Consider the following 26,392-nt stretch of genomic DNA (forward strand, 5'->3'; position numbering starts at 1 on the left):
GGGTCCTCCCTGGCGTTGGTTGTGGGGGTGCAGGTAAGGGGGCTTATTCACATAAGGGTGCGCTCCCCCCCTTGTAAATGAGTAAGAGGTACTGTTGATTTCTGTTCATTTAATGACAGCCCCGTTTCCCAGGATGCTGGGCTGTCATTGAAGGACAACCGTGCGGAGCCAGCCATGACATCATGGCTGGCTCCGTCCAGCTGTTGTCATTTGTGGGGAGAACAGCCGGCTTCGGCCAACCTTTCTCCCCACTTCGGGCTGTCACTACCGCTCAGCCGAGCCAAAGCATATTCCTTCGGCTTGGCTGAGCATCTCGGCTGCCTTTGGCTGCTATACGGGCTATTTTGAATAGCCCGTACAGCAGCCCTTCGGTTCGACTGAATCGAAGGGCTCCAGCGGCCTAAGCGAGCTGAAGGATCAGCCGAAGCTACGGCTAGATCTTTCGGCAGGTAAGTGAATAACCCTCATAGTATTTTAAAAGATGTATCTCTTTTCCATAGGGGTTCTGAGGCCATGTTTACATCTATGTGATGTGGGAACACCTACATTCCCGCAAGCTTTCCTGCATCTTCTGTGACAATGTTTGGTGTGCTGCGGTGCCATTGTTTCTTAATGGCACCCCAATGCACTATCCATCGCACGTGCATACCTCGTACCACAACACATAGTAACTAATTATCATGTGTTGCAGCGCAGTGCTATTTAGATGTGTAAGGTAGCCTATTCAAATGAATGAGGTACTCTACTGCAACACACAGTAATGCATGTAATAACTCAATAACTGCAATGCATGTGCAATGTCGCATTGCACAGGTGTGAATCAAGTCTTACTGTGAATAACTGACTAGAGAGATTCACTTCAGCTTGTACTTGGAAAGTGTAGACTGTAACACTTTGGGGACTACAAAGATGATGTATGAATGTGCCGAGTGTAGACAATTATAACTGCTGTTGTACATTAGAAAAAAAATGATTTTTTTTTTACCCTGGAATCTTGCTTCTGTTTTGTAACTACTAGAAGTAACAAACAACCCTAAAGAAGATGTGGGGGGTGCTCCACCTATTGTTGTGAATGATGCATCACGGTTAAGGCATGGGGCAAGTTCTTTGGGAGGTGTTATTTATATTGAAACATCCACCTTTTGTCACAAAATTCACGGAAAATCTCTTTGAGAGTTATAGAAAAGTCTAGGCTCAGCTAAGAAAAGTTACTTTCAATGCAACAGCAGGGGCTGTTGACACCTAATCTATATCTCAGCTTTGTATAATAAAATGGAATCACCTTTGTATGAACTCTTCTCTGTGCTATGGCAGACCACAAATGTGCCATGTTAATGTACTATTCCTCTCCTGGCAATGATATGTCTAATTCTCCATTTCTTATTTCCTAATAAACTGAGCTACAGTTTGACTTAGACTCCCTGCTGCTTTCCACAGCATTTTTTCTCCAGTGTCAAATTTCCAATGGAAGAATTGATGGAAAATCGTGTACACGCTTTGCAAAATGCATACAGAACGACACCATCGAAATGCACAAAATCTAATTTACCAAATCCTTTTTTCTGCATGAAAGAAGGATATAGTGACAGCTATTTTTTGTTTCGTTGTGACAGGCTGACAAATCCATACAGCATATAGTAAATGCAGCCGCATTAAGAATGCTATTAGATCTAATAATATTTAAAGAATAAGTGAGCCTTCATGATAAAAATAATAACTGTTGTTATCAAACCTGGTTGTGCCATGTCTAAAGCTGGCCATACACCTTACAACCATCGCTAGACTTTAACGTAATTAAAAAAACGTACGATCTGCCCATCTTGGACAGGGGCGGGCTTCTAATGACTGCAATGCTGAACGGGCAGTGTGCGCCTGCGCACACCGGCCCGTGCGGCATTTGTCTTACGAGCAGGCTACAAACCCGCGGAAAATCATACGCTTTTCGGCTGGTTTTCAAACATGCTCGTAAGACAAAAGACGTGCGACCGTACAGTAGAAACGGTCGCACGCCTTCCATACACCTGTATGGGCACCTTAACAGTTTGCAAATCGTCATATATTATTATATAACACATACTGTATAATATAATAATATATTATATAATCCCAGACATCTACTGCTGTTGGGGCTAGATACAGGTAGACACTCTTTACAGATGCCACTGATTTGCCACTGGTGGCTCAGTAATTAAACAATACTACTATGAAGGGGTCCATGTGAGGTTGCCACCCTTTCTTGGAAGAAATAATACCTCTATGACCTAATCCTAATAACAATGGTTACAAGCATGGGTGTCCCTAGCTTAATTGCCACTTTAGACAGTTAGGAAAGTGAGGGGGGTGCACCACCCAGCCCTGGCCTGCATTCTGCCCAGCTCACAGAAGTCACTGGTTGGCAGGAGCTGGGTGGGACACCAGTCAGAGCATCCAACTCAGCTCCTGGCAACCAATGACATCACTAGTTGGCAGGAGCTGGACGGGATGCCAACCAGAGCATCCCAGGTTGCTAAGAGACGGAAGGGGAAATGTATATGGCCTTTATACACCTTCCTGCCTAGCTTTTAGCAACCTGGGATGCTCCACATGACCCAAAGAGATGCTGTCTGAGACAACCTGAAGCTACGGCCAGATCCTTCGGCAGCTTCGTGAATAGACCCCTATATGTACATACAAATGATCATATATTTGGTATTTTTTTTTTACTTTGAAATAATATCATAGGTAAATGATCATACAGCTTATCAAAATATCAAACTAGCCTAGCTACCAATCATGACATCTAAGAGCAGTTCTAGCAGTAAAAGGTAACAGAACCCAGAAATTGTTTACATCTTCTTAAAACCTTTACTTTGTGCTCTATGTTAAGTCTAATTTTATTTTTATTTTACTTACCTTTTTAGAATGTCTTCAGGCTAGTTTTGTGGCTCATAGGGTCCTCTTGGCCTCATCTCTGGTACTGCCCTTGATGATGCCGAGAGCATTGCTTAAGTGGTGATGTTAGCACCGCTTTCTGCATCATTACACTGGAAGTGCAGGGTGCCAAGGTGACACCTTTCCGTGGGCATACCCATGACCCCCTGCACTCACAGTATGTGTTTCTTTCCTTAGTCTTTCCTGTTGAATAATGCTGGACATCATTCAACCTGGAAGAATGAGGACACCTTGTGGCAAGGTACTGTGGTGGAGCTGCACTATTTTTTTTTGTACCTAAAAGTTATAAGGTCATGCATTTGTCAATAATACAAATCACCTCGCACCAAAGATGTAAAAAATGACAAAGCTACCAGGTACTGGTACCAATAAAGGTGATAAAATGTAAAATTATATTTCAAAATGTGCCAAGCTAAAAATGTGTCTTAAATATGTGTATTAAATAAAATCAACAAATACAATTCCTGGAGCCCCTGAAGAAGTCACGTGTTATGACGTAACTTACGTAGGGCAGAGCAATTCGATGCAGGAACAAGCTGAGCCATGGGACGTTTGAGACTGCCAGGATCCATTTTGTATATGCTTTTGGTTGGATTATTTGAGTATGATTTTAATTAAAGTGCTTATACTTTTTATATGGTACGCACTATGGTATGTTGATTTTCTATCCATATGTAAGTCCTTAATTGCCTGTGAGAGGACACCTCAAGACCGCGTTATTTCCTTGTATATGGGCGTCTCACTGATAATTAAAGGGACCTGCATAAATAGACCTAACGTGTGGATCTGAGATTAAGGTGAGCCTTTCCCCCGCTGGGTGTATGGATTCACAGAGGTTGGTGGAGGGTTAAAAAACAATCACGCACAGAACACTAGAAGAGAGTGCTACTAACCTGCTAATGTGGAGACTTTTTTGATTCACCATTTCCTTCCTTTGGTGTGAATTTCACAGTGTGAAGCACTTTGAAAACTTTATTGTTACACTATATGTTTCAGCGGTTTTGGATCATCATTACATGGTGCACTTTATTTATTATTGTGATTTGTAAATTCTATTTATTGACTTATATACAGGTGAAACTCGAATAATTAGAATATCGTGCAAAAGTAATGGCAGTAATTGCTGCAAAAGGGGCCCAAACCAAATACTGAGTACATATGCATGCTTGTACTTTTCAGAGGTCCGATATTGTTCTATGTACAATCCTTGTTTTATTGATTGCATGTAATATTCTCATTTTCTGAGATTGTGGATTTGGGGTTCTTGGGGTTTTCATGAGCTGTAAGCCATAATCATCACAATTATGACAAATCACGGCTTGAATTATCTTGCTTTGCATGTAATGAGTCTATCTCATATATTAGTTTCACCTTTTAAGTTGCATTAGTGAAATAAATGAACTTTGCACGATATTCTAATTATTCGAGTTTCACCTGTAATACACTAAGACACATTTTTAGCTCGGCACAATTTGATATATAATTTTTAATTTCATTATGCATTTATCAGATGACCTCTGACACCCTGGCTTTCAAGCTGAAGCATTAAACTCTCTAAAACTAAAACATGAGGGAGAAGTAACACTGCTTAGTTCTTTTTTATCAATGTGAACCAGTGCCTCCTGACATGAAGAACAGCGTTAACATTTGGTAAAATAATAATCAAAGCATTCATTAGTAAAAAAAAGATGCATTTGCAAAACTTTAATGCATCAGTTGGTCTGCTATATGAAATGCACTATATGTACTGGTATTACACTTCCTAAGAAGCTATTTGCCTCCAGTAACAAGGTGCCTGCAAACAGGGGTTATCTTTGTCTCAGAGCGCCCAAAGAACCCTCAAAACCCAGGGAAAGAGGGTTCCTTCTTATGTAAATTTCAAATTTATTTCCAAAGTTGCCACCTATCCCTGTCCTTTCCTACCTCCTGTGCATCCTACTGGTCTATCATTATGATGGGTACTCTAATCAATATGTGGGGGAAAGGGCCAAACATTGATCTTTAGGTGGTCACTTTTTGTGTAGGAGACCAACCTGGGTTTCAGGGCTTCTCTGGTAGCTACCCTACTTCCAGGCCCATGGAGTTTTCTTTTTCTGGATGCAAATAGCTGCCTAGAAAGTGTTAAGCCTCGGCAGGTTTCTTTAAGTTACGAAGACGGCTAGCTTTTTAATTATTTCTTTCTGGGACAATTTCCTTGTTTTGACCTCAAATCTTTGTGTCTGCAAAGTTCTGAAAACCTCTAAAAAAAAACAAGTTCTGGTCAAGCTAATATGATAACATTTTCCCCTTAGTACTTACAAAGAAAAAAAATTAAGAAAATGTTATTTTTCTACAAATCAGGACGATTGCACTAAAATAAATGTCAATCCCTAATTAGCAAGAATTGTTGTCCAACATGTATCATTTAAAGTAAAATATAAAAAGATCCCATACCTTTGGCCATTTTGGATTAAGAAGTCGTGCTTTGATTGCATCATCCAAAGCTTTTTCATATTGCTGAGTTTTCAGGAAAGCAGCAGACCTGTTGCTGTACAATATACAGTTCTGGGGGTCCACCTGCACAGTCTCGCTGTACAGCTGAATGGCCAGTTCGAAGTCTCCATTTTTACATGCTTCATTGCTCTGGCGTACTTTCTCTATAAATTCTTCTTTACCAAGAATCGAGTTTTCAATCACTTTCCCTCCAAAGGATTTGGCCGAGATGCCTAAAGGCTGCAGCAATCAAAAATACAAATACAGTATTATTATTTATTGTAATGAGACTTTATACTCCGTTTTTTTATTGCATGTTATATAACCCAAAGTATACAGTACCTGCCATTGAACCTCAGAAGGTAAAGCAACAGGTTAATTTTAATAGCCACTCTACCATCAGCCAAAATTCACTTTCCTTTACGTTCCCCACCACTCCATTCAACCATCAGGAGTAAGAAAAAATATACCATCTACATCCAGGTAAGGAGAAGCGTGGGACTCACTCCTCCTCTTTTCACATGAAAGCTCTGGTTCTTGGCCGCTTAGGTATCCAGCACTGCCAAATAGAAGTGGGGAGAAAGGCTTCAACCCTTTGTAAGCTCCCACTAGACTGATCTGAAGTTTACACAGGGGCTTCCACTCTTTGATCCTGATGGCTGAGTGGAGTGGAAAGCAATGGAATACAATAAATACAGGACTAGTTAATACATATACCCAAATAATACATAATAGACATACATTCAACAAAAGAACCTATTATGTTTGAAAGTACTTTATTAAAGTGTAAAATAAAGGAATTTTGGCCAACACAATAACATTAGAGTACAGAGTATTTCCATGATAAAGTATTTGGTAAACATGCTGGACTCTCTGCACTTCTTGACTGAAACCATCCTTGCTAAGAAAGGTATGTGGTGTATGTGCCTCCCCTGGCTCGTTAATTTGTTATTGTATGTTATCTGATATCCAGCTCTTTAGTCACAACACAGACTGTTCAGAGCATAATAGTAAAAAAAAGTAATGGTGTTTGGGTGGTTCTGTGACCATGTATTTTAGCACCTGCTGGCTGCAAGTGGAAAATATTAACAGGGTTATTCACATAAGGGGGAAGAGTTTGGAGAAGGCAGGAGGAGTGAACAATCTAGCCCAAAATAGCTGATTTGGAAAAATTCTCCAATTCAGCTCACTTTCCAGTTCAGCTATGTTGTCCTACATTGTTCACTTCTTCTGCCTTCTCCAAACTCTTCCCCCTTGGTGAATAGCCCTGTAAGTATTCATATGCAAAAGTTGATGTTAACTTGACTAAAAGGAAAGAAAAAAATAAGTAAACAATATATATTTTTTAAATCCTGAACACAGTAAATACATGTAAAATATTATCTCTTTTTTAATGTCGAAGAATAATTTCATCATCCTAAATTTCAGTAATAGATGATGACACTATCGGTAAACATTGTTATTCTGCAAAACATGAAAATAATTATTGTTTATTATTGCATACAATAATGGTACTCAAAGTTCCCATTGAGCAATGGTAGCAAAGGATATTGTTTCCATTGTCTTAGAAATTGTATTTTGCATTCATGTGTCTTGTAGCCAGTATTATATAATTTCTATTACCAAAAGCAATAAAAAAAATAATAATAATAGTGACCTTTACTTTCCAGACTGTTATACTAACATCAAATTAAAACCACTGCCTTCATTAGGAAACAGGCAGCACACCAAAGGTGTATGTCATCATTGGTTTGACATAACTACTACTTAACTTTAAATATAAACTCATAATAGCATATTTGTTCTGAGAGTGAGCAAAACAAAGCAAGCAAGCAAAGCAAATTCTGACTGAACTCATGAAAAATATAGGCTTTCAATATTTTTCCATGAATAGATATTTTGTCATCTTTGGTTCCAAAAACAACCAAAGATTAACAGTTCCAAAAGATGTTTCATTGAATGAAAATATATGAATACCCGTATTAGCTGATGTATAAAAATGTAAGAAATTGCAGAAAATGGAAGCAGTTGCAAACATCAGCCATCACATTCCTTGTTTAATTTTCCAAATGAATAAAAGATGAGACCTGGTTGGTGACTAAAAGCAACCGCTTCAACTACTTCACATTTTTACAGTCTTCCTAGTGTAGCCTGGCTGCTGGCCCTTTAAGCCATGCAGAAGAAAATCCTTCCTGGCCGCAAATTGTTGCCCTGTCTCTGCCAGAGGCCGGCAAAGTGCAAACAGAGGAGCAAAGGAGGACACTGATTGGCTGTAGGTGCAGCCTGGCACTAACCCATCCCTAGCAACAGGGAGGAAATACTCCCATTGGCTGCTGTAGCCAGACTGTGCCCTGCCCATCGGACCCAATAGGGATTGGGTGAAGAGCCTGCAGTGTGGGGAGAGGGGCAGCAAGGAGACTGCGCTGGTTCAGAGAAAGGTGATCCAGAGGCTTGAGGGGACAGCCCACAGGATTGAACAGTGTGGTGCTGCAGAGCTGCTACAGAGATGCGGGACCATGACAAAGAGACTGACTGCAGATTGCTTGGTCGCAGAGTAATATGGGGCAGAACCACAAAGAACAGTGTTCAGAGTTACAGAGTGGTGTCCAGAGCTTCTGTGAAACTGCTGACTCCAGGTAAAGAACGCCTCAATCCAGCTGAACCCATCTAGAAAGGAGAGCTCTGTGTGTGGCCTTCGAGGGATCAGCTTGGATTAGCACTCGTGGTGAGAGGTCTATTGGCCACCTTAGTTTACTGCACTTTACTGTCACCCAGACTGAGCACTGCAACAGGAGATCAGGGCCTCAACGTCGGCAGACTATATTAGAGATTGCACTGGCCAGTCGTATATATAGGGCCTCTTGTAGACAGGCCACATAATTAAGACCTTGGTAACATGGTTTATAACTAAAACCATTCTATTTATTGTTGTTTTAATGCCAAACCTTTTTTTTTCTGCAGAGCTTTCATTTGTTAATAAAGCGCACTTTACACTGCTGGTGTTTTGATGAGTTTTGGGTTGGTTCAGGGCAAATCACCACTGGGAGAAGACAGAAGATCACATCTATCCAGCGGCTCCCTAGGGTGTAGTACTACACTTGCTTCAGGTTTTTTTTTTAGACATTTGCTCCTAAGGTTAAACTCCTTTAGAAACTATTTGTTTTCTATGTTCCCTGTTCACAGTGGTGTCACAATCGCCATAGCGACCCAGGCGGCCGCTATGGGGTCCGGTGCACAGGGGGGCCCGGCCAGGACATCCCCTTGATGCCGTGTGGACCACCTGGGTTGCTATGGCATCTCAGGCTGCTGGCTGTGACTGGCGGGTGTGAGGAGGAAAGTATCAGTGACAGCCAGCAGCTGTGGAAGAGGCTGGGCCCTGAGTAGGCGACGGAAGGGAGGCGGGGACAGCGATGGAAGCGGAGCCGGGGGCCCACCAGCGACCGTGGAGGCGGACAGCGGATCGGGGCTGGCAGGTAAATGGTGTGCAGGGGTGTGACCAGCCCACCTGAGACCCTGCAGAGCCCACCATAGAGAGTCTATAGTGGGCCAAGCAGGGTCAGTCTCAGGTGGGCTGTTTGGGATATCAGGTGGGCTCTGCAAGGAGCGTAACTTAAAATCATAGGGCCCCATACAAAATTTTGCTATGGGGCCCTGTGATTTCTAGTTACACCCCTGCCTGTTCACATCATACATGTGCGGTGATGTGCCAAAAAATGCAACTTAATGGACATGGTTTGAGCAAACCCGAAAAAGGACGATTTTGTGTTTCAAGAAAATAAAAAGATCACTCCACAATTGCTAAAATTTCCAAATATAGCTGAAAAAGATGTTTGTTATTATTCTATGTTCTTTGGTGAACAGCACCAAAACAATACAAGACCAATATAATGTAAGTGTTCAACATTTTACATACCATCTGATGTTTGCTATAATTAGGGCATGTATGCCCACATTGAAATGAACACAAACAGCTGAATGTGCAATCCCATTAAAAAAAATTCCATAAGATTTTGCTGTATGGCACAGCAGTTTTCTACAACACAATTAAATGCGTGTCAAACTCTATGATAGACAGGGAAACATCTGAAAGTCTCACAAAATCATTATGGTTGGAAAGACTAGGTAACATTAATCACCCTTTGTAATCTCAGTGGAAATTTTAATGAATTAAGTGAGATTATATAAGCGCAGAAATGATTGTACAGCTGTAGAGATAATCCTCCACACTCCATAAAAGGATTTGTTTTTGGTTAGACACCTGAATTTAAAGCTGCAAACAAATCCCAGCACTTAGGAACCTTTGCCACTAATTATTTTCATATACTGTTTTCCAAAAATGATGAATTCTAAATACTTGCTCTAACTGCATTACTGGAAAATATTATTAAGATAGAAAGTGAGGACATGGCGGATGCTTTCTGCATATTAAAGTGGCCCTAGCATCAGATATATTTTCTTATGTATGCCAAGTAATGAGTAAGTGTAACACTTGCAGGTATTAATCATCTCACACAGAGATCACAGCACTCCCCTGACAATGTCTTCATCTGTTTTTATTTCCAGTAGGGTGCTTGAGGGCCCGTTCACACCAGACACAGTGCGTTCTAAACCGATTCTGGCCGGAACGCAGTGGAATGCCTTGCGGCCGGCTCACTTTGCAATGCAATCGGCTGCATGGGAACGCGTGGCACATCAATGCCTGCGGTCTGGTCAAAAAAATAGTACTTGCGGCATTTTTGCTGACCAGACCAGACCGCAGGCATTCATGTGCCACGCGTTCCAGTGCGGCCAATCCCATTACGGTTGGAGGGTGTGGCTACGGTGCCATTGAGTTCAATTGACCGTCACGCCCCCTCCCGCCCACAACAAAGTGAGCCGGCCACAATGCGATCCAGTGCATTTCCGTCCTGAATCGGGCCAGAACGCACTGTGTCTGGTATGAACAGGCCCTAAACCTTATGAGCCAGCTGAGATGCTGGCTGAGAGGTGATACAAATGTATCACAATCCTTTTCCCTGTGTGGTTGTTGGCTGTGCTTACAAATGTCTGACAGACATCAGTCCCTGCTGCAGCCTTTCTCACCTTGCGACTTGCTACAAAGTTACAATGTAGCAGTCTGATCACTTTGGAAGAGGAGACTGAGGAAATGCTTCCTCCTGCCTGCAGCAGACTGATGACATCATCTCAGTCTAGTCCCATGAATGGAACTCAAGGATGACTTTTTAAAGGTAAAACGTACAGCCTTAAGCCCCTTTTACACGGATGGCCCGATGGGGTCCACCTAAAAAACTGATGCCCAATGCTACTCTATAGGCAGCCGGGTTTAAACGCATGGGTGTCCGTTTACATCCAGTTACCCCGACTCCAACCAAGTCCACAAAAACGAACAAAATAGTGTTACGTATCGACTGACCTGATCTTGCCGGATCGGGGGTAATCTGATGTAAATAGACACATGTCCATTTCCTCTGCACCTACTGTTTCTGTATGTCAATGATGCTTGTCAGTGTTTCTTACTTGTCATGTCTAAATGATTGCGCTGTGGAATATGTTGGCGCTATATAAATGATTGTAGCTGGTTATATCCGATTCCCCATAGGCCAACATGTGGTCCAGTCATTTCAGTTTTTTTCACCATCGCAGGATGGAGGAAAAAACTGGACAGACACGGATGTGACACTGGTGACATCTGATCCATACTGCTCCGATCAGGAGGGGATCCATGCACGGATCCTCTCCTGATCAGCCCGTGTGAAGGGGGCCTTAAAGAAAAACTGCACTGTTGCTGTATATTGTGACATGGCAGGAATTTATTTATGCAGGTGTTTAAAGCTACAGAAAGCTCAACTCAGTCTGCAATCGGGGTATAAAGATGCATTTACTAAAATAGTAATTTTCATCTTTGACTGCGCACATCTCAATTACCCAACAAGGTTCAAGGCTATAGTTTTCTTTTAAATTTAATGCACATGAGTATCATTGGGCATTGGAAGTAAACTGCAAAAGCTAGATGACATTTTTCACTGTAGAAAATAAACCCGAATATGAAATCCAGCTCAAACTTATTTTTATATAAGGTGGGAAAGGTTGCAATCTGTGTTTATTTTTAGCTTCTTGGGTATCCACTGGGAAAATGTGTCTTTCAATACTATCCCAAAGACCCAACAGGAAATCAGAGGAAATTTCCCAAAGTGAAAAACGTCATCAGAAAAAGTGTGTCAATTGGCAAAATTGTAGCTTACCTGTTTTTATCAGTAATAAAAACAGTCAGCTTTTGGATTCTTGGATTCTCGCTGCCACTGGGGCAGTCAATCTCTCCAATAGGGTCACAGACAATAATACAAGTCTGATAGAAGTTCTAACTCCTCTTCTGGTTATCCTAATCTGAATAAAACCCTTTGTCAGAGCATGCACTAAGGCTCCCTTCACAGGAACATTACACCAACATGTGGTAAAATGTGCATCACGGCGACACAAAGCAATGTACCTACTGTAGTGCAGTGTGGTACTTTAATGCACTGCTACAGTAGTGGCCAACGCATCTACACTGCAACGCAGCACAAAGCACATGCTGTGCTTAACAGTGCAATGCGTTAAAAAAGGTGCATGTCTGATATTTAGTGTGGTAAATTGTGCTGCAAGCCTATTGAAAAACAATTCAGTGCACCTTAATGCATATTAACGCACAATGTGGTGTAGGCCTTCATGTTGCTGCACAATGATCAACCAAATATTTCCAGTACACACTATCATGCACAAACAGATGTTGGTCTGAACTGATTGTATTAATCTCTGTTTTATAAGTAAATGCTTGTGCCTGAGTGAACACACTTAAAGTGATATTAAAGTCAAATGGTTTTTAAGCTTTTTCAAATGCTGATTTAAACACTTACAATGGATGTTTAAACATGTTAGCTTTCTTCAGAATCAGTCAGTCCCCTGAGCACTGGCTCCGATATTCTGTTTTAGGGTGGCTCATTCCCCTTGCAGGGTCCTCTGGAGCCACCCTTGTGTTTACTAGTAAGTGTGTATTGTACATGTCCTATAAAACTCCTGGCCATTAGGTCCCAAAGTTTGTGGTGGGTGCTGCAGTGACAAGCAGATGGTACCACAATCACAAGTAATATAGAGAAGAGTCACTGACACACCAACTGTGATATCACTCTGCCCTTTATTGACGCAAGTCCAGCATATCATAAAGCAAATGAAGTTTTGGGGCCACAGAGGGTCCCTTTAATCATGTAAACAATAGGGGGACATCGCAGGCGTCGGGAGGGGAATGGCTTACTGCTGAGGCAGTTTATCTGGACGCAAGAAAACTCGTACATGGTGCCAGCGGAGACAGTGGATGCAACAGACTCCATGGACAATTAGGGGATGGAGTTGCATGAAAGCAGCAACCAGGGAGGAGGCAATTTTCAGAAGAGGATTTAAAAGCACCCACGTAGTTAAAAGAAAAACGGACATGCATACATGCAGGGGCTGACTGGCAACTTTTAGCCCAGGGGGCAAGTACAACCCAGAGGCCCATGGTGCGGCAACTTGATCCCCCTCCCGCTTATCGCGATGGCATCAGAGAGGCCCGGGGGGCAATTGCCACCCTGCCCCCCGGCCCAGTCCGCCCCTGCATACATGGTATGTGCTGTGTTCTTTTAAATTTGGTTTTAATGTCACTTTAAGCTTTGAAAATGAAAGAGGGAGGTAATTGGTTGCCATAAACAGCTGCTCCAGATTTTGTCTGCTCCAGTTTTTATATGTTCTCCCCAATATGTCACATTGTTTGCCTGATGACGGGACTCTTTGTGGCCCTGAAACATATTTTGCTTTGTGATAAGTAAGCTGTGTGTTTCCACGAACACATAGATACAGCAAATCAAGTCACTCCCCTCTTTTCCATCCTCCCCTCCCTAAGCTAGTAGATGAACAGTTGCTGGAGTCTGCACTGTTCCTTGTGATCTTCTACTAGACAGGAGGTTCAGGGAAGTGGAGCTGAGAGACTTGGAGTCAACTGTTCTTAAACATGATGAAAATTGGTCAAAAATGTAAAGAAATGCTTTGCTGGACAATGTATAGTTGTTTGATCTGGGTTCACTAGTGAAAAAAATGTTTAAGAGTTTACTACTACTTTTAGGTTTGTGTAGACAAGGTTTTTTCTTGGGCGGCCTGAGCCATGCATGCGTCTTCCTCTGTTGTTTGGCCAATGCATCACAGTCCAAAGTATTTAAATAGGACATGTAGGATGAATCCTATAAGCAGCAGGTGGGGGCGCCTGCTGAGCACAGCCCAAAGCAGATGGGACAACTTAATAAACAGATGTCAACACTTGTCTTTGTTCATATCTAGTAGCAGTCTCAGAAAACAGGCAAAGGAACACTAACAGGCCTCGAAATAGTGAAATGCTTTGAATATCTATTACTGTCAAGATCTTGGGGGCCGCAGGCCAACTTTGTAAAGTTACCTAATATAATATACAGGCATAGGCTGAAAAGAGTAAAGTACACAGAGCTGTATTTGGATAAACCCCTTTTTATCTAACGCCAGTGATAATTGCATGTAGTCATAACACGTTGCATTTGAGGCCATATTAGTACTGAGTCCTATTTATTCTCCGTCTCAGGTGTACAATTTGACGCTATTATGGTGTCAATTCTAACATGCAATCTATTTTAGATGACAGTAGCAATTTCCATTAGTCAAACGGAATATCTCTAATGGATCAGGAAAAGGAGTGGCATACACAATTTTAGGCTATATTTGCATGGAATGTATTCTGTTTAAATAACACCTATGTATATATGTATGTAATTTAGTCTAAAACTGTATTTTCATATCCTCAAGTGACTAAATAGTTGGAAAAATGTGGGTTACTTAAAAAAAAACGAGCTTCAGCTAGTGATCCTTCAGGAGATATAATGTATGTACTGTATATTGTGCTCCCGACTCAATACAACTGTTCTGCACAGATTGCATTTACTGTATTATCTTCCATTCTTACCTCTTCTCATTTCCTGCTTCAACAGAGACTAATGCTATCATTTTTATTTTGCAATGAGGACTTTTACATTTCACTCTGTAGGCAACTGACTGCAATGTGTCTTGCCAATTATTTGTGTAATGGTGAATTTAAATTAAATGGAATCAAACAACCATCTCAAGATGTTGTAATGATTTGAAATAAAAACTGGCTTATGTTTACAGCTTTTATCTGTATATTTACATGATGACAGACATATTTGCATGTCTCATATACCTGCAATGCTTCCTGCTTAGTGAGGCAGCACAGGGATTTAGCTTTACTAGTACACTTATCTCTGTACAATCCTATGTGCAAAGCTATGTCCATAAATATTTATATCAAACAATATGTTCCCTAGGCGGTTCATTCTTTAATTGATCTTCTTACAGCATTTAGCAGTGATGCTGACTGCATTTTAAACTAAAGAATGCCTAAGTAAAAGTTCTATAATATTAACTCAAAATGAGTTTGCACTGAAAAAAATAATAGTTTCCCTTTTTAAAAAAATTAGAGGTTGCCCAATGAAATAGTAATTAAAAAAGAGCATTAAGTTGCCCATACAGCAGCTAACGGGTCAGTGAATTTACCTATAAGATTTTTTCTCATTAGACCATATACTAATAATTGTTTATGTTACAGAAGGTGTCAGAAAGTCTCCTACCAGCTAACAGTTTGGGGTTGATTTACTAAAGGTGAATAGACTGTTCACTTTGCAAGGGAATTTGCACTTTGCAGGGGACGTTTCTCTTAGCTTGGTGAATGTGGTGAAATTGCAGTTTGTAAAGAATACCCAATCACGCGCAAGGAAAATTAAAAAAAAAACTGTATTTTTGCTTGCACATGATTGGATGGTGGAAGTCAGCAGAGCTTCCCCTCATTCACTAAGCTAAGAAACTTCCCCGTCAAAGATCAAATTCCCTTGCAAGGTGAACAGCCTATTTGCCTGTAGGAAATCTACCCCTTTATATCCAGTGGGTGGCAGCAAACTAATACACGTTAAGGAAAATAAATAAATGACTTGAATGACAAAAGGATTTGTAAATCTTCCGTCCGAGATCCGGTGACGTCACGGACATCGACGTCACCTGACTTCTCCCCCCTTCCCCAAGTGGCTCTGTCAGCTAACGAAGGGAAGGGGGGAGGAGTCCGGGGACGTCGTTGTCCATGACGGCTAACGAAGGGAAGGAGAGAGGAGTCTGGTGACGTCGATGTCCGTGACGTCAACGGACTCCTCCCCCTTCCCTTCGTTACCTGACGGAATCACTTGGACCGGTGAGTCGCATGGTTCATACTAACATATACTAATGGCAGTTCCCTGCAATAGAAGAGGTAATATACTCACCTCTCTGTTCAAGTGCTGCATCTTCTGTCAGTTTCTTCAGCTTTCAACACTTCCAGGAATGTTGGATACCTGTATCCCTCACTACACACTGTGGTTTAATCCTCCAACCCCTACAGGACACAGTATTGATGTACGGGTCAGTGGATGGAACAACAGTGTGCAGTGGGGTACAAATTTCAGAAGTGTCCAATGCTAATGAGCCTGATGGAGGCTGCAGTGCTTGGATGGAGACTAGGGCCACCGGATAGGTGAGTCTATTACCTATTCTATAGCAGGAAACTGCTAATAAGATTTTTATTTTTTTTAGGGTGACTGACGGGGTCAATTGTAAACTAAAACGGTGCAAATTACAATGCAATAAATGATTGATAGGACAATATTTTTGGTGTTTTTTTTTCTACAAGTGTATCTACTTCCCAGTCAGCATCCCATACATTTTGGATACTGGACCAGCACTTTTATTCCAGCTTAGAGATCCATTTTGTGTGGTTTTACAAGAAATCAGAATGCACCCTATTACCTAAAAGTAGTTGGATCTGTATGTGCGTTATAATTAATCGAAATTAGTCGATTCATCGATTTAAAAAAAAGTTAACTTAATCGAACAGGAAAATTTTAATCATTACCAGCCCTACTTATTTTTCTTGTCTTCTCCAGTCTTCTGACAGTGGCTATGTTTACTAAGGGCAGGTTACTAGATCTCCCTTTACTTCCTAGAACTCTGGCACATGTGACTAAGACATGTGACCATGTACATCATCTCTTGGGAGGAAATTTCCATGAGATTACAGATGAGATTTCCCAGCAATGCCCAGCTGATGTAACCTTCCCAGGATGCAACGCTTGGGCATGATTACATAATTTGTGTCAAAGTGGACCAGGAAGTGGAAAAAGAAATTGTAAGTAAAATGAAAATATGTGTATTTATCTAATGAATGTAAGATGATTTCATATCAGCATACAGAGCTGTATGCAGATGTGATTTTTAGTCAAAGGGGCATAAAGGTCTTACCACCCCCTTCCAGAAAGCAGAGTCAGGTCCTAGGCCTTCATCGCAAAGGTAACATGTTGATCCAGGACAGTCAGCTAGCTAGTGATGATGAAGCAGCAACACACTCATAAGCTCATCGCTCTGTTGACTCTGTTTTCTCCTCCCGTAAGCGTGTTTAATGTCAACACATGTGCTCTGCAGGAGACTGATTGGTTCCTATCAGTAGTATTCCCTTTGCCAGTACAGAGTGTTGCTATGCAGCAGGTTACAGGAAACTGATAACTGAAGACTGATATCAAGACAAATGTAAGACTTAACAATCTTAAGTATAGATAGTATAGAAGTGAACCTGTGCCTTGTCCATTCAGGTCAGCCCCCTTTCACCAACAGATTATACTTACATTACCTTTGCTCTTTGCTGCCAGAGGTGAGAAGATGAGGCCCTCTGTAAGCTTCAAGAACATCTTTTCTCTATCTAGCACCAAATACTAAGCTGTCACTTAAGAGGAAATGGAGTAAATTGCATCCCCTTTCCCATACCTTGAAGTAGTGAGTTTTTTCTCCTTTCCTGGTAGTCGAATAGTGCAGTGGAAGAACAAATTAAAGGTAAGTGCTGCAGGGGTCAGCATTAAAACCCTGTGGGGTAAAGCACGGATACACTTTAACCATGTGCTCCCATATGAACAGCAGTGAAAGGGACAGCTCCTTGTACTTTTGGATGCATAGGGAATGAGGTTGTCCCGCGCTGCTTCTACAACGCCTATAGATGACAGCCGGACATGCAGTGAAGAAAAACACATCTTTTCAGAGAGATTTAGTATGTTTCTAGAAGCGGTCACCGCAATGGCATATAATCCCCTCTGGAATCCTGTCGGCAAACACCATTTCCTAATAACATTTGTTCAGAGAAAACAGTCTTATCTATGTAAGTAGTTTACGCAGTGATATAATCTACTTTAAAATGGACTGCTCAAAAAGATTATATGCATTTGATTCCACTGAGATTCTTGCTAAATAGATACTTACATTTGTCAGCTAATCTCAGTGTAATAACTGTACACACATGGGATGAAGACATACATAAAAGAGACACTATTAGATATGAGGATTACAGTTTCTTATCTCTTGAAATCGATTAGATATGTGTAGCTAAAATTCTTACAAAGCAATTGTTCGGATGGTAGACTGTAATAGACATTGCTGATTGCTTTTATTTTAACCCTGAGAAATAAAAGCAATCTGCAGACAGGCAATATCATTGTTCGTAGATGAGATACAGGCAGACAGGATTTACTTTATGAGAATCTATCATTCTATCTTATCGGTCATAATATAGGCACCAAGAGACTATCCGCAGAGCCCCACGGTGAGGTTAGTGGTCACTAAAACAATTACATATCTATCTGTGAATATTAGCAGTTGTTCTTTTGCTACTTATGCTGCCCTGTAATTGAATGTATTGTATTTTATGCTACCCCTAGGTGTTACATGATCATCACCCAATGTTGCCAGTTTTGTGATGGCCATAATGTCTGTCTGGATCTTATGACTGCAGGTGATAACTCCTAGCCGACTGAAGGGATAAATGGCAAACGTTCCAACGCCATATTACTGAGCACATCAGCATGTATGGTCATATAATACAAAAAAAAAAAGTGCACAACTTTTATAGATGTATTACATCTTTCTATAATATAGATTTTAGGATATTACTTACAGTCTCATTGGAATACATCAGAAATTACTGAGACAATTGCCCTGCCTAAAAATAGTTTTATAACATATCAAATTTGTTTTTAATTGTGGTTTAATCTCCTCTTTCATTTTAGGGTGCATAATACATAAAATATTGTGCAGTAAAGGCATTCCCAAAATACACAAACTAAATACCAGACGTTTTGGCTTCACCTTTAGAAAATATGATTGCAAGCAGCCAATTAATAAAGGCTACTAGGAAAGTAAAAAATAATATTAATCAATATACATGTTTTTTTAAATATTGAAGCTGAACGCTTGCTCTTGCACAGTTGTACAGGCTCCTCTCCTTTACTGAAGTTGCTTATTCTGATTTCACTGCACACTAGAAGTGTCTCACAGTTAGAGCTGCAGCTAACGATTATTTTTTAAAATCGATTAGTTAGCCAATTATTGAGTTCGATTAATCGGTTAATCGGATAAAAAATCAAATCAAATAAATGGCTCCAGTGATGGACTACTAGTTTGTATTGAGTGTAGTCCATCACAGGAGCAAGCTTGGAGCGGTGGAAGTAAAAAAGAAAACAAAATTGTGGTGTGCAATATAGTGAAATGAAAAGTGTAAAATTATACAGCAATGAATGCAGAATGGCACTGGCTATAGAGGACTACAAAACCCAGCAATAATACATTATACAGCAGCTAGTGGTATTCGGCATTGCACCCCTGTATAATGTATTCCTGGGATTTGTTGTACTCCTCTATAGCTGGTGGTATTCTGCATTGCGCTGTATAATGCATTATTGCTGGGATTTGTAGTCCTCTATACAGCGCAATGCAGAATACCACCAGCTATAGAGGAGTACAACAAATCCCAGCAATAGTACATTATACATACATTGTATAATGTAATGCTGGGATTTGTATTCCTATGTATAATATACAGCACAATGTACCATCAGCTATAGAGGAATACAAATCCCAGCAATACATTATAGAGCACCATGTGTGGGAAAGTGCAGGCTTACCTGAGCAGTCTTCCAGCAACTTGCTTCTGAGATCGGACCTGTCTATCGGCGGCTGTCATCCCCCCACACCTCCTCCTCCTTACTACTTCTCCCCATGTCCCTGTGACCATCATGGATGTGGGCGGGCGGTGAACATGAGGCGGGGAGGAGATGCGGCGTGTGGAGCGTGGATGCGGGCGGGTCTGGCAGCGGCGAACATGAGGTGAGGAGGAGGTGCGGCGCGCAGTGTGTGTAAAGCCGTAAACAGGGGCAACCAATCAGAAGCCGATTAATCGATGATTGAAAAAGTTGGCAACTTTTTCAATAATCGATTATAATCGATTATGTCGAATAGTTGTTGCAGCCCTACTCACAGTGTTAGATGCTTCAGAACATCAGACAGAGCCTGCTTCATTTCCTGGCTATTCCGCACATTCAGGACCATCTAGCCATTTCCTTCCCAGCCTAACTGTCCTTGGCCTGCCCCTTTCATTAATTGGATTTCAGTTCTTTCAGCCAGCAATACATCATTATAGCAGTGATCTTCCACTGGACAGAGCTGTAACATGTCTGTCCTGGGACTCATGACATCATTATATTCCCGATCTACATACAATATGCAAGTGAGGACCCAATTGACAATTGTGTGTCCAGGCTGAACCACTGGCCACAGATTACTCCAGTTTGAGCTGGAGCTTCTGTCTTGCTCTGCAGCCAGAATGTCTGCATCAGCTCTGGACTAGTGATGGGCCCAAACTTGAAAAATCAAATGTCCCCATTTTGAAGGCTTATATGCAAATTAATGGCCATAAAAAGGGTATGGGGATCTGGATACTGCCCTCGGGGAGATGACTCAAAGGGGGAAAAAAACACTTTTAAAAAATACAGTTTTTAAAGGAGCAGTGATTTTAACATTGCTTAACCCCTTCATAACTGAGCTTGTTTTTAGTTTCTGTTCGTAAATGACTGACACACTTTTAACATTGTTGCAGTGTGATTCGTCCACGTCAGTAATATACTTTCTTACTAAGTGTACCCACACATATTATATATTGCTTTTTAGAGGATAGATAGGGCTTTATATTTATATCACATATGTGTACCTATTCTCAGCGGTTACCATCATTACAGAGCCGCAAATACCTGGTCACGTACCAGTGTACATGGCCAGTTATTTGGACACTTCGTGGCAGGATGTACAGTGTACGTCTCCCATCACAAAGGGGTTAAAGTGAAACAATAAAAATGAAAAATTCATTTAAATATCGTGCCTGGGGGGTCCCCTCAAACTGCCTGTACAATGTATAGAACCTGCTGCAGCAAAACTAACATTTATAAAGAAAAAAAAAAAAAAAAGTGTGGTTCCCCCTCCCTTTAGGTCTGGTAGGAATATTAGGAGGGACCCCATTTAAAAGTGCGTGGGGTTCCCCCTCAAAGTTACACCAGGTCCTTAAGGTCTGGTAAGAATTTTAAGGAGGAACCCCACCTCCATAAATGGGGGAAAAAACATGGGATCCCCTCTCAAATTCCATACCAGACCCTTGATCCGAGCACAGGCCTTCCTGGGCAGGAAAGGGGGGGGGCAAGCAAGCTCCCCCCTCCCTGCCATACAAGGCCACATGCCCTCTGCACTGGGAGGGTGCTTTTCCAGGGTTGCCCCTGGAAAAGCACCTTGTCCCCGTGCCAATGGAGACAAGGGCCTCTTCCCCACTAGCCCTGGGGAGTTGGTTGCGGGGATGCGGGCAGGGACACCCAGATGTGGCCTCCCCTTTGTGAATCAGCAAGGGGTACTTGTACCCCTACCCATTCACTAAAGGGTTAAATTAAAGTTTTAAAAAAGAGGCCAGACTTTTGAAAAAAATCCCTTAATTGAAAAAAAAAACAAAAGACAAGTTTTTGATAAGTCTTTTATTAAAAAACAACACACAAAATTGATCCAACGACGTAATCCAGGATCAATCAAGAGTTCAGCGTTGTCCACAACGACAACGACTTGACAAAATAAAAAATAAAACAAGAAAAAATAAATAGAAATAATAAAACAAAAAACAACAACGACCGCCGACCCATCCGCTCACTACGAACTCCCTCCGCAGACGTCATGACTTTGCCCAATCATGACTCTGACAGAGCACAGTGCCCTGATTGGGCAAAGTATTGCACCTGACTTGTGGTCAGGGTCAAGGCTTTAGCCAATCAGGGCTCAGAAGGCACTGGGCACTCTGCGGGCGAAAAGCCCGCCGAACGCCCTGATAGTTTGTGTGTTTGCCAAACACACGAACTGCCGATGTTCGAGTCGAACTATTGCTCGTCTCGAACATTGAGCCCATCCTTACTCTGGACCCAATGTAGTCAGCAAATTTGTGGGTCAGGTGTTGTCTACAAATGCTGCTTGTAGCTTAGCCTGACTGCTGTGGCTTAAATAAACTCTTAAAAGTATCACTGCTGCTGCCACCAATGCTGCTCCTCCTTTCAGGGGTCATAGGATCAAAAGGTGTATTGGTCATCAGAGGGGATCCTGCCATCATCAGGAAATGCAGCAAATAGATTCTTATGCAGTACCTCCTCAAAGTGCCATATTTTGCCTTCCTTTGGAATTGCATTCCTCCTCTGCATTCAGACAGGCAAGGGGATGGAGCCAGTAGGCAAATGATCCTGCTGCCCTGAGACAGCAGCTAGTTTTCCTCCTGCTACTGTGCCTCCAGTGTGCCATCTATCAGGCCAAAGAGTGTGTGATCCAGGAGGAACACAAAAGGGATAACATCATTTGTCCCTGCCTCATCACAGCTCACCATTTTCATTGCTACTTCAAAAGGTGCCTAGAGCGTGTCCTCGTACTTTATTCACATAGGTATTCATTAATGACACATTGCTGTTGATGGAACCACTGCAGCATGGCCAATGTTCAGTTCCAGCATGTGGGGGTGTCACAGATGGTTGGCAGGCAGGTGATGTTGGTGCTGCATTTCTCCCAGTTGAACATAGGGCAGGTATAACTACCTATAGTTGCCACAAACCCTTCTGGTCAAGGTACTTCATGATGAACCGCTATATGAACAGGTTGAGGGCATGTGCCAGAAATAGAGAACACAGAGCTTAAATTAAAATGATAAAAAAACAGTGATATGCAAAAACCAATAAGACAGCTTCACCATTAGCAGATGCTTCAACCCTTATCACCGAACTTCCCAAAGAGGACATCAAGCCCTGGAATGCGTAACCTACTTAAAATTTTGACAAAATTCAAAACACCACTAGTGAAACTTTATTATAATGCTATCTAAACTAGGACTTAGCTGCCAATATCTTTACACAAATCAATACCCCATAAACAATAACTTTTCTAACCCTGCTAGAAGCTGATATCGCATTCTTTGAAATAATTGCAGCCATTAATTCCCTTAAAAAGGTAAAACAACAAGGCACAAATGGCCTTATTTTGTAAACAATTTACACTATACTGACACCTCATAGCTATCTATAATGAGGTAAAGAAATCTAAAACCTTTTCCACCAAAATGTATAGTGATTGTATCCAAACTAAACAAAGATCCCCAAAGTAGCTGAATTACAGGTCCATCGTGCTCTTATTACTTCCAAAAAGCGCATCCTCTGGAGTTAGAGGCGGTCGCTTCTTGCAGCCTCGTGGATACTGGCGTCTCAGAGGCGATTGCGGACTGTGCTCTCTGTGGCTCCTTTGGGTGCTCCTTTTGGAATTCTTCAGTTTTATGTGTTTGTCCATCTATCACCTTTTCTCCATCATTTCTAGGGGGGTCTCCCATGTCCTCTGGCACGCTTCGATCATGGGCTCCTGCCCTGATGCTTTGGCCGGGCAGGCACGGATTACTCTCTAGAGCAATCTCCTCTATCTCCTGGGGAAGCACTTGGAGTGCAAAACGCATTGAAAATCCCTATTCCTGACATAAGAAGAGGCAGTTGAGTGCTGTATGATCACAAGAACATGTCATACTAATAATGTGTGTTATGGTTGCTTAGCCTCATAATGTAATCCTGGAATAGTTCATTTGGAGATCAGTTTGTTTTCCTTGAAGTGTGCATATATCAATTATGTTTTTAAATATTTTTAACTTTTATATAATAAAGAACTTTTGATTTATTATGTTGTAATTACTTGGTTTTGTCACTTGGTGCCTTAAAAGCCCCATTTTCCGTTTTTTATTAGCTGTGTTAACAACAAGTGTAGGCTGTACACTCCAACATAAAAAAGGACCTAGCTAAAGAAAAGAAAATATAAATCCCAGAAAGAAAATAAACCCTGTTGGTCTCTGAACTGTGACCACAGGCAGGGTACACAAGAATATATAATCCACCACACTGCAAACCACAGTAATTTAGTACAATATAGCACAATATAGCGCTGCGCAAACTGTTGGCGCTATATAAATACTATGTAATAATAATACTATGTAATAATATAGCATTGTATCCCAACAAACTCTTCCTACACAAATTGTCATCTCTCCTTAAAACCCTCCCTTCCACACACTGACAAATGGCTACAGGGGACCCTCCCTTTCTAGTCAGGGGGCTGGCGCATAACAAAGCCCTTAGTATATGCCCGATGAAAATCACCATAAATTTGCTGGGACCTTGAACCCCGAAAATGTAGGATTTGCCTTAAACACATGATAGCGGCAATCTGGAACCTCAACCCTATCTGCAAATATTCAGGGGACATACTCCTGCTATAGGATACATTACAGCTTCTACCTCTGCATCCATTTTCAGAATTCCATGTTACTGTAAATATGTAATTAGTGGTGCTGAAACATGGACTACTTAACTATGAATACCTCTATACAAGAAGCATTCAGTCTACCACATTCAAGGTCCAAAAATCATTTTTTAACACTAATAATATTGACATTTATGAGGTATTTTTTGAGGTGAATATGCAGAGCTGTTCTGTTAAAATATTATGTTTATGAAGAGATGTACAGTAACAGAAAATGTTCCTGTCTAGAAAGCCATGGATGCAAATAATTTGTGTATGTTGCTAAGCATTTTATTTCTAGCCCACTTAGAAATTTTACTTTCATCATATTAGATTTGCTGTGTGGCCAAAATGTGCCCTGTGTAAAATGCCAATTTCCCTCTCCCTTAAGTATGAATAGGTGTCTTGTCCATGCTTTCCATAGTGTTTCCCGTTTTTGGGCTTAGTCCCACTTAAACAATAAGTACACACAATAAATTATGTGCAGCTACACACATCTACTAGTATGCCAGAGAACATCCATTTCTACATATCTTGCCAAATGTTAGCTCATTTAAAAATTTACGGGCACTCCTTGCATAGGCAAAAATGGTCTCCAGCTCACATTATTTTAAAATATTTTGCTGCTGTGAAAACTGCCAATGCAGGAAACCATATACTAAGAGCTAAAAATGTAAGAAGATACTATTTTATTGTTATATTATTAATAAGGCAAATAAAATATGCAATTAAGGGAATATGAATGACAATTTTTAACAGTGTGAAAAAGTTCCATACATGAATTGCATAATCAGTTTTAATTAATTGCATAACATTGAAAGATAACATAACTGAAATTATTTTAATTCTTGCCTAGAAGTGTTCATGAACTGCTGGTGTACAATATACAACTGTAGTTGAATGCCATAAGGAACCACAGTATACCCTGAGTTTGCCAATCCACCTCCCTAGGGCACTGCAATAGTTGTTTCAAGTTCCTATGCAAATGTTGATTTCTGAATAGCAATGCCTCTGCAACCCTTATGGAAATTTTCAGGCTTTCCGACAAGTCACTCAGCAAAGTATTGCATTCTGAGATGCGAGATGTGGTGAGCCTAGTTTTCCTGTGACCAGACATCCTGGATGTTGGGGTGCTTAAGGGGAAGGAAGTAGACTGGCAAAATACAGGTATGATGTGGCATCATACAGTGCCTGCTATCCAATATCAGGCAACATTTGCATTGTGCATTAACAGTAAATGTATACTTTAAAAGGTAGAAACCTTATAATTGGCCAACAAACTTGTCTAAGACAGGTAAAAAGAAAACTAAATTTTCTTAAGAAGTGATAAAGTCTTAAATCCAATATGCAGTTTATGCATTCTTTTATTTTGCTCTGACTGTGCAGACAGGACTGCTTTAGAGGGGAGGCAAATTACCTCTAGGCCTCCACGGTTAAGAGGCCTCCACCAGTGGCAGACTGGGCTAGAAAGGCATCTGCTCCTCTGGCCAGTGGTGGTTCAGTGATTCCCCTACCCAATTATCAGATTTTAGATTATATGTGAAGTGGTCACACCCCTCTCCCTTCACTCTCACAAGGATCACCAGAGTGGTGCCAGGAAAGCACTGTTTGAGTACCTCTGTGCTGACCATAGTATCATCACATTGCTCTACTTTCCAGTCATTGCTTTGGCAGTTTCTGTCAAGAGTGTAGAAGTAACACTGCAACATAGAGTTTAAGTGGCCATTTGTTAGGCACTGGGTCATTTAAATTATATGCTGATTGAGGGAGGAAGGGTCAGGCTACTATAACTAGATATTTAAACATATACCTGCTAAATGTTTACAGTATGGGCATGGAGGTAAGTAAAGGAAGGTTGCTCTGTACTTTGCCTCCCTACCACCTCCGTACATAGTGCTGCTCTCCTCCCAGTGGGCCACCACAATTCTAGGTCTCTAATCCTCCTCCAGTGTCTTTTTATTGATTAACTCATCTACCCTCTTCACTGTACTGCTCCTGTCATCTACCTACATTGCCCTGATGTGCTGCATCCCTCATCCACACTTAAGCTCCCCCATACTACTCATCTCATCCACATCCAGAGCTCCTCAGGTACTACTTTTGGCTGTCTCTAGCATCCCTCCCTCTACTGCTCTCCATATCCTCTTCTAACACACCCCCCCCCCCCCTCCGGGTTGTTCCCCCCACGCGGTAATTTTAGTCA

General features: G+C 41.3%; 1 protein-coding gene across 1 annotated transcript in view; it reads right to left on the reverse strand.

Annotated features, from left to right (window-relative positions):
* TTC28 (tetratricopeptide repeat domain 28) overlaps window positions 1-26,392 on the reverse strand; it is a 553,780-nt gene that overhangs the window by 460,074 nt on the left and 67,314 nt on the right. Inside the window, exon 3 of the mRNA XM_018557772.1 lies at window positions 5,365-5,643. Within this exon, the coding sequence (XP_018413274.1) occupies window positions 5,365-5,643 (279 nt within the window). The remainder of the gene's footprint in view (window positions 1-5,364; window positions 5,644-26,392) is intronic.

The sequence above is a fragment of the Nanorana parkeri genome, unplaced genomic scaffold (assembly GCF_000935625.1).
Source record: "Nanorana parkeri isolate BGI_ZX_2015 unplaced genomic scaffold, ASM93562v1 scaffold302, whole genome shotgun sequence".
Taxonomy (NCBI): Eukaryota; Metazoa; Chordata; class Amphibia; order Anura; family Dicroglossidae; genus Nanorana; species Nanorana parkeri.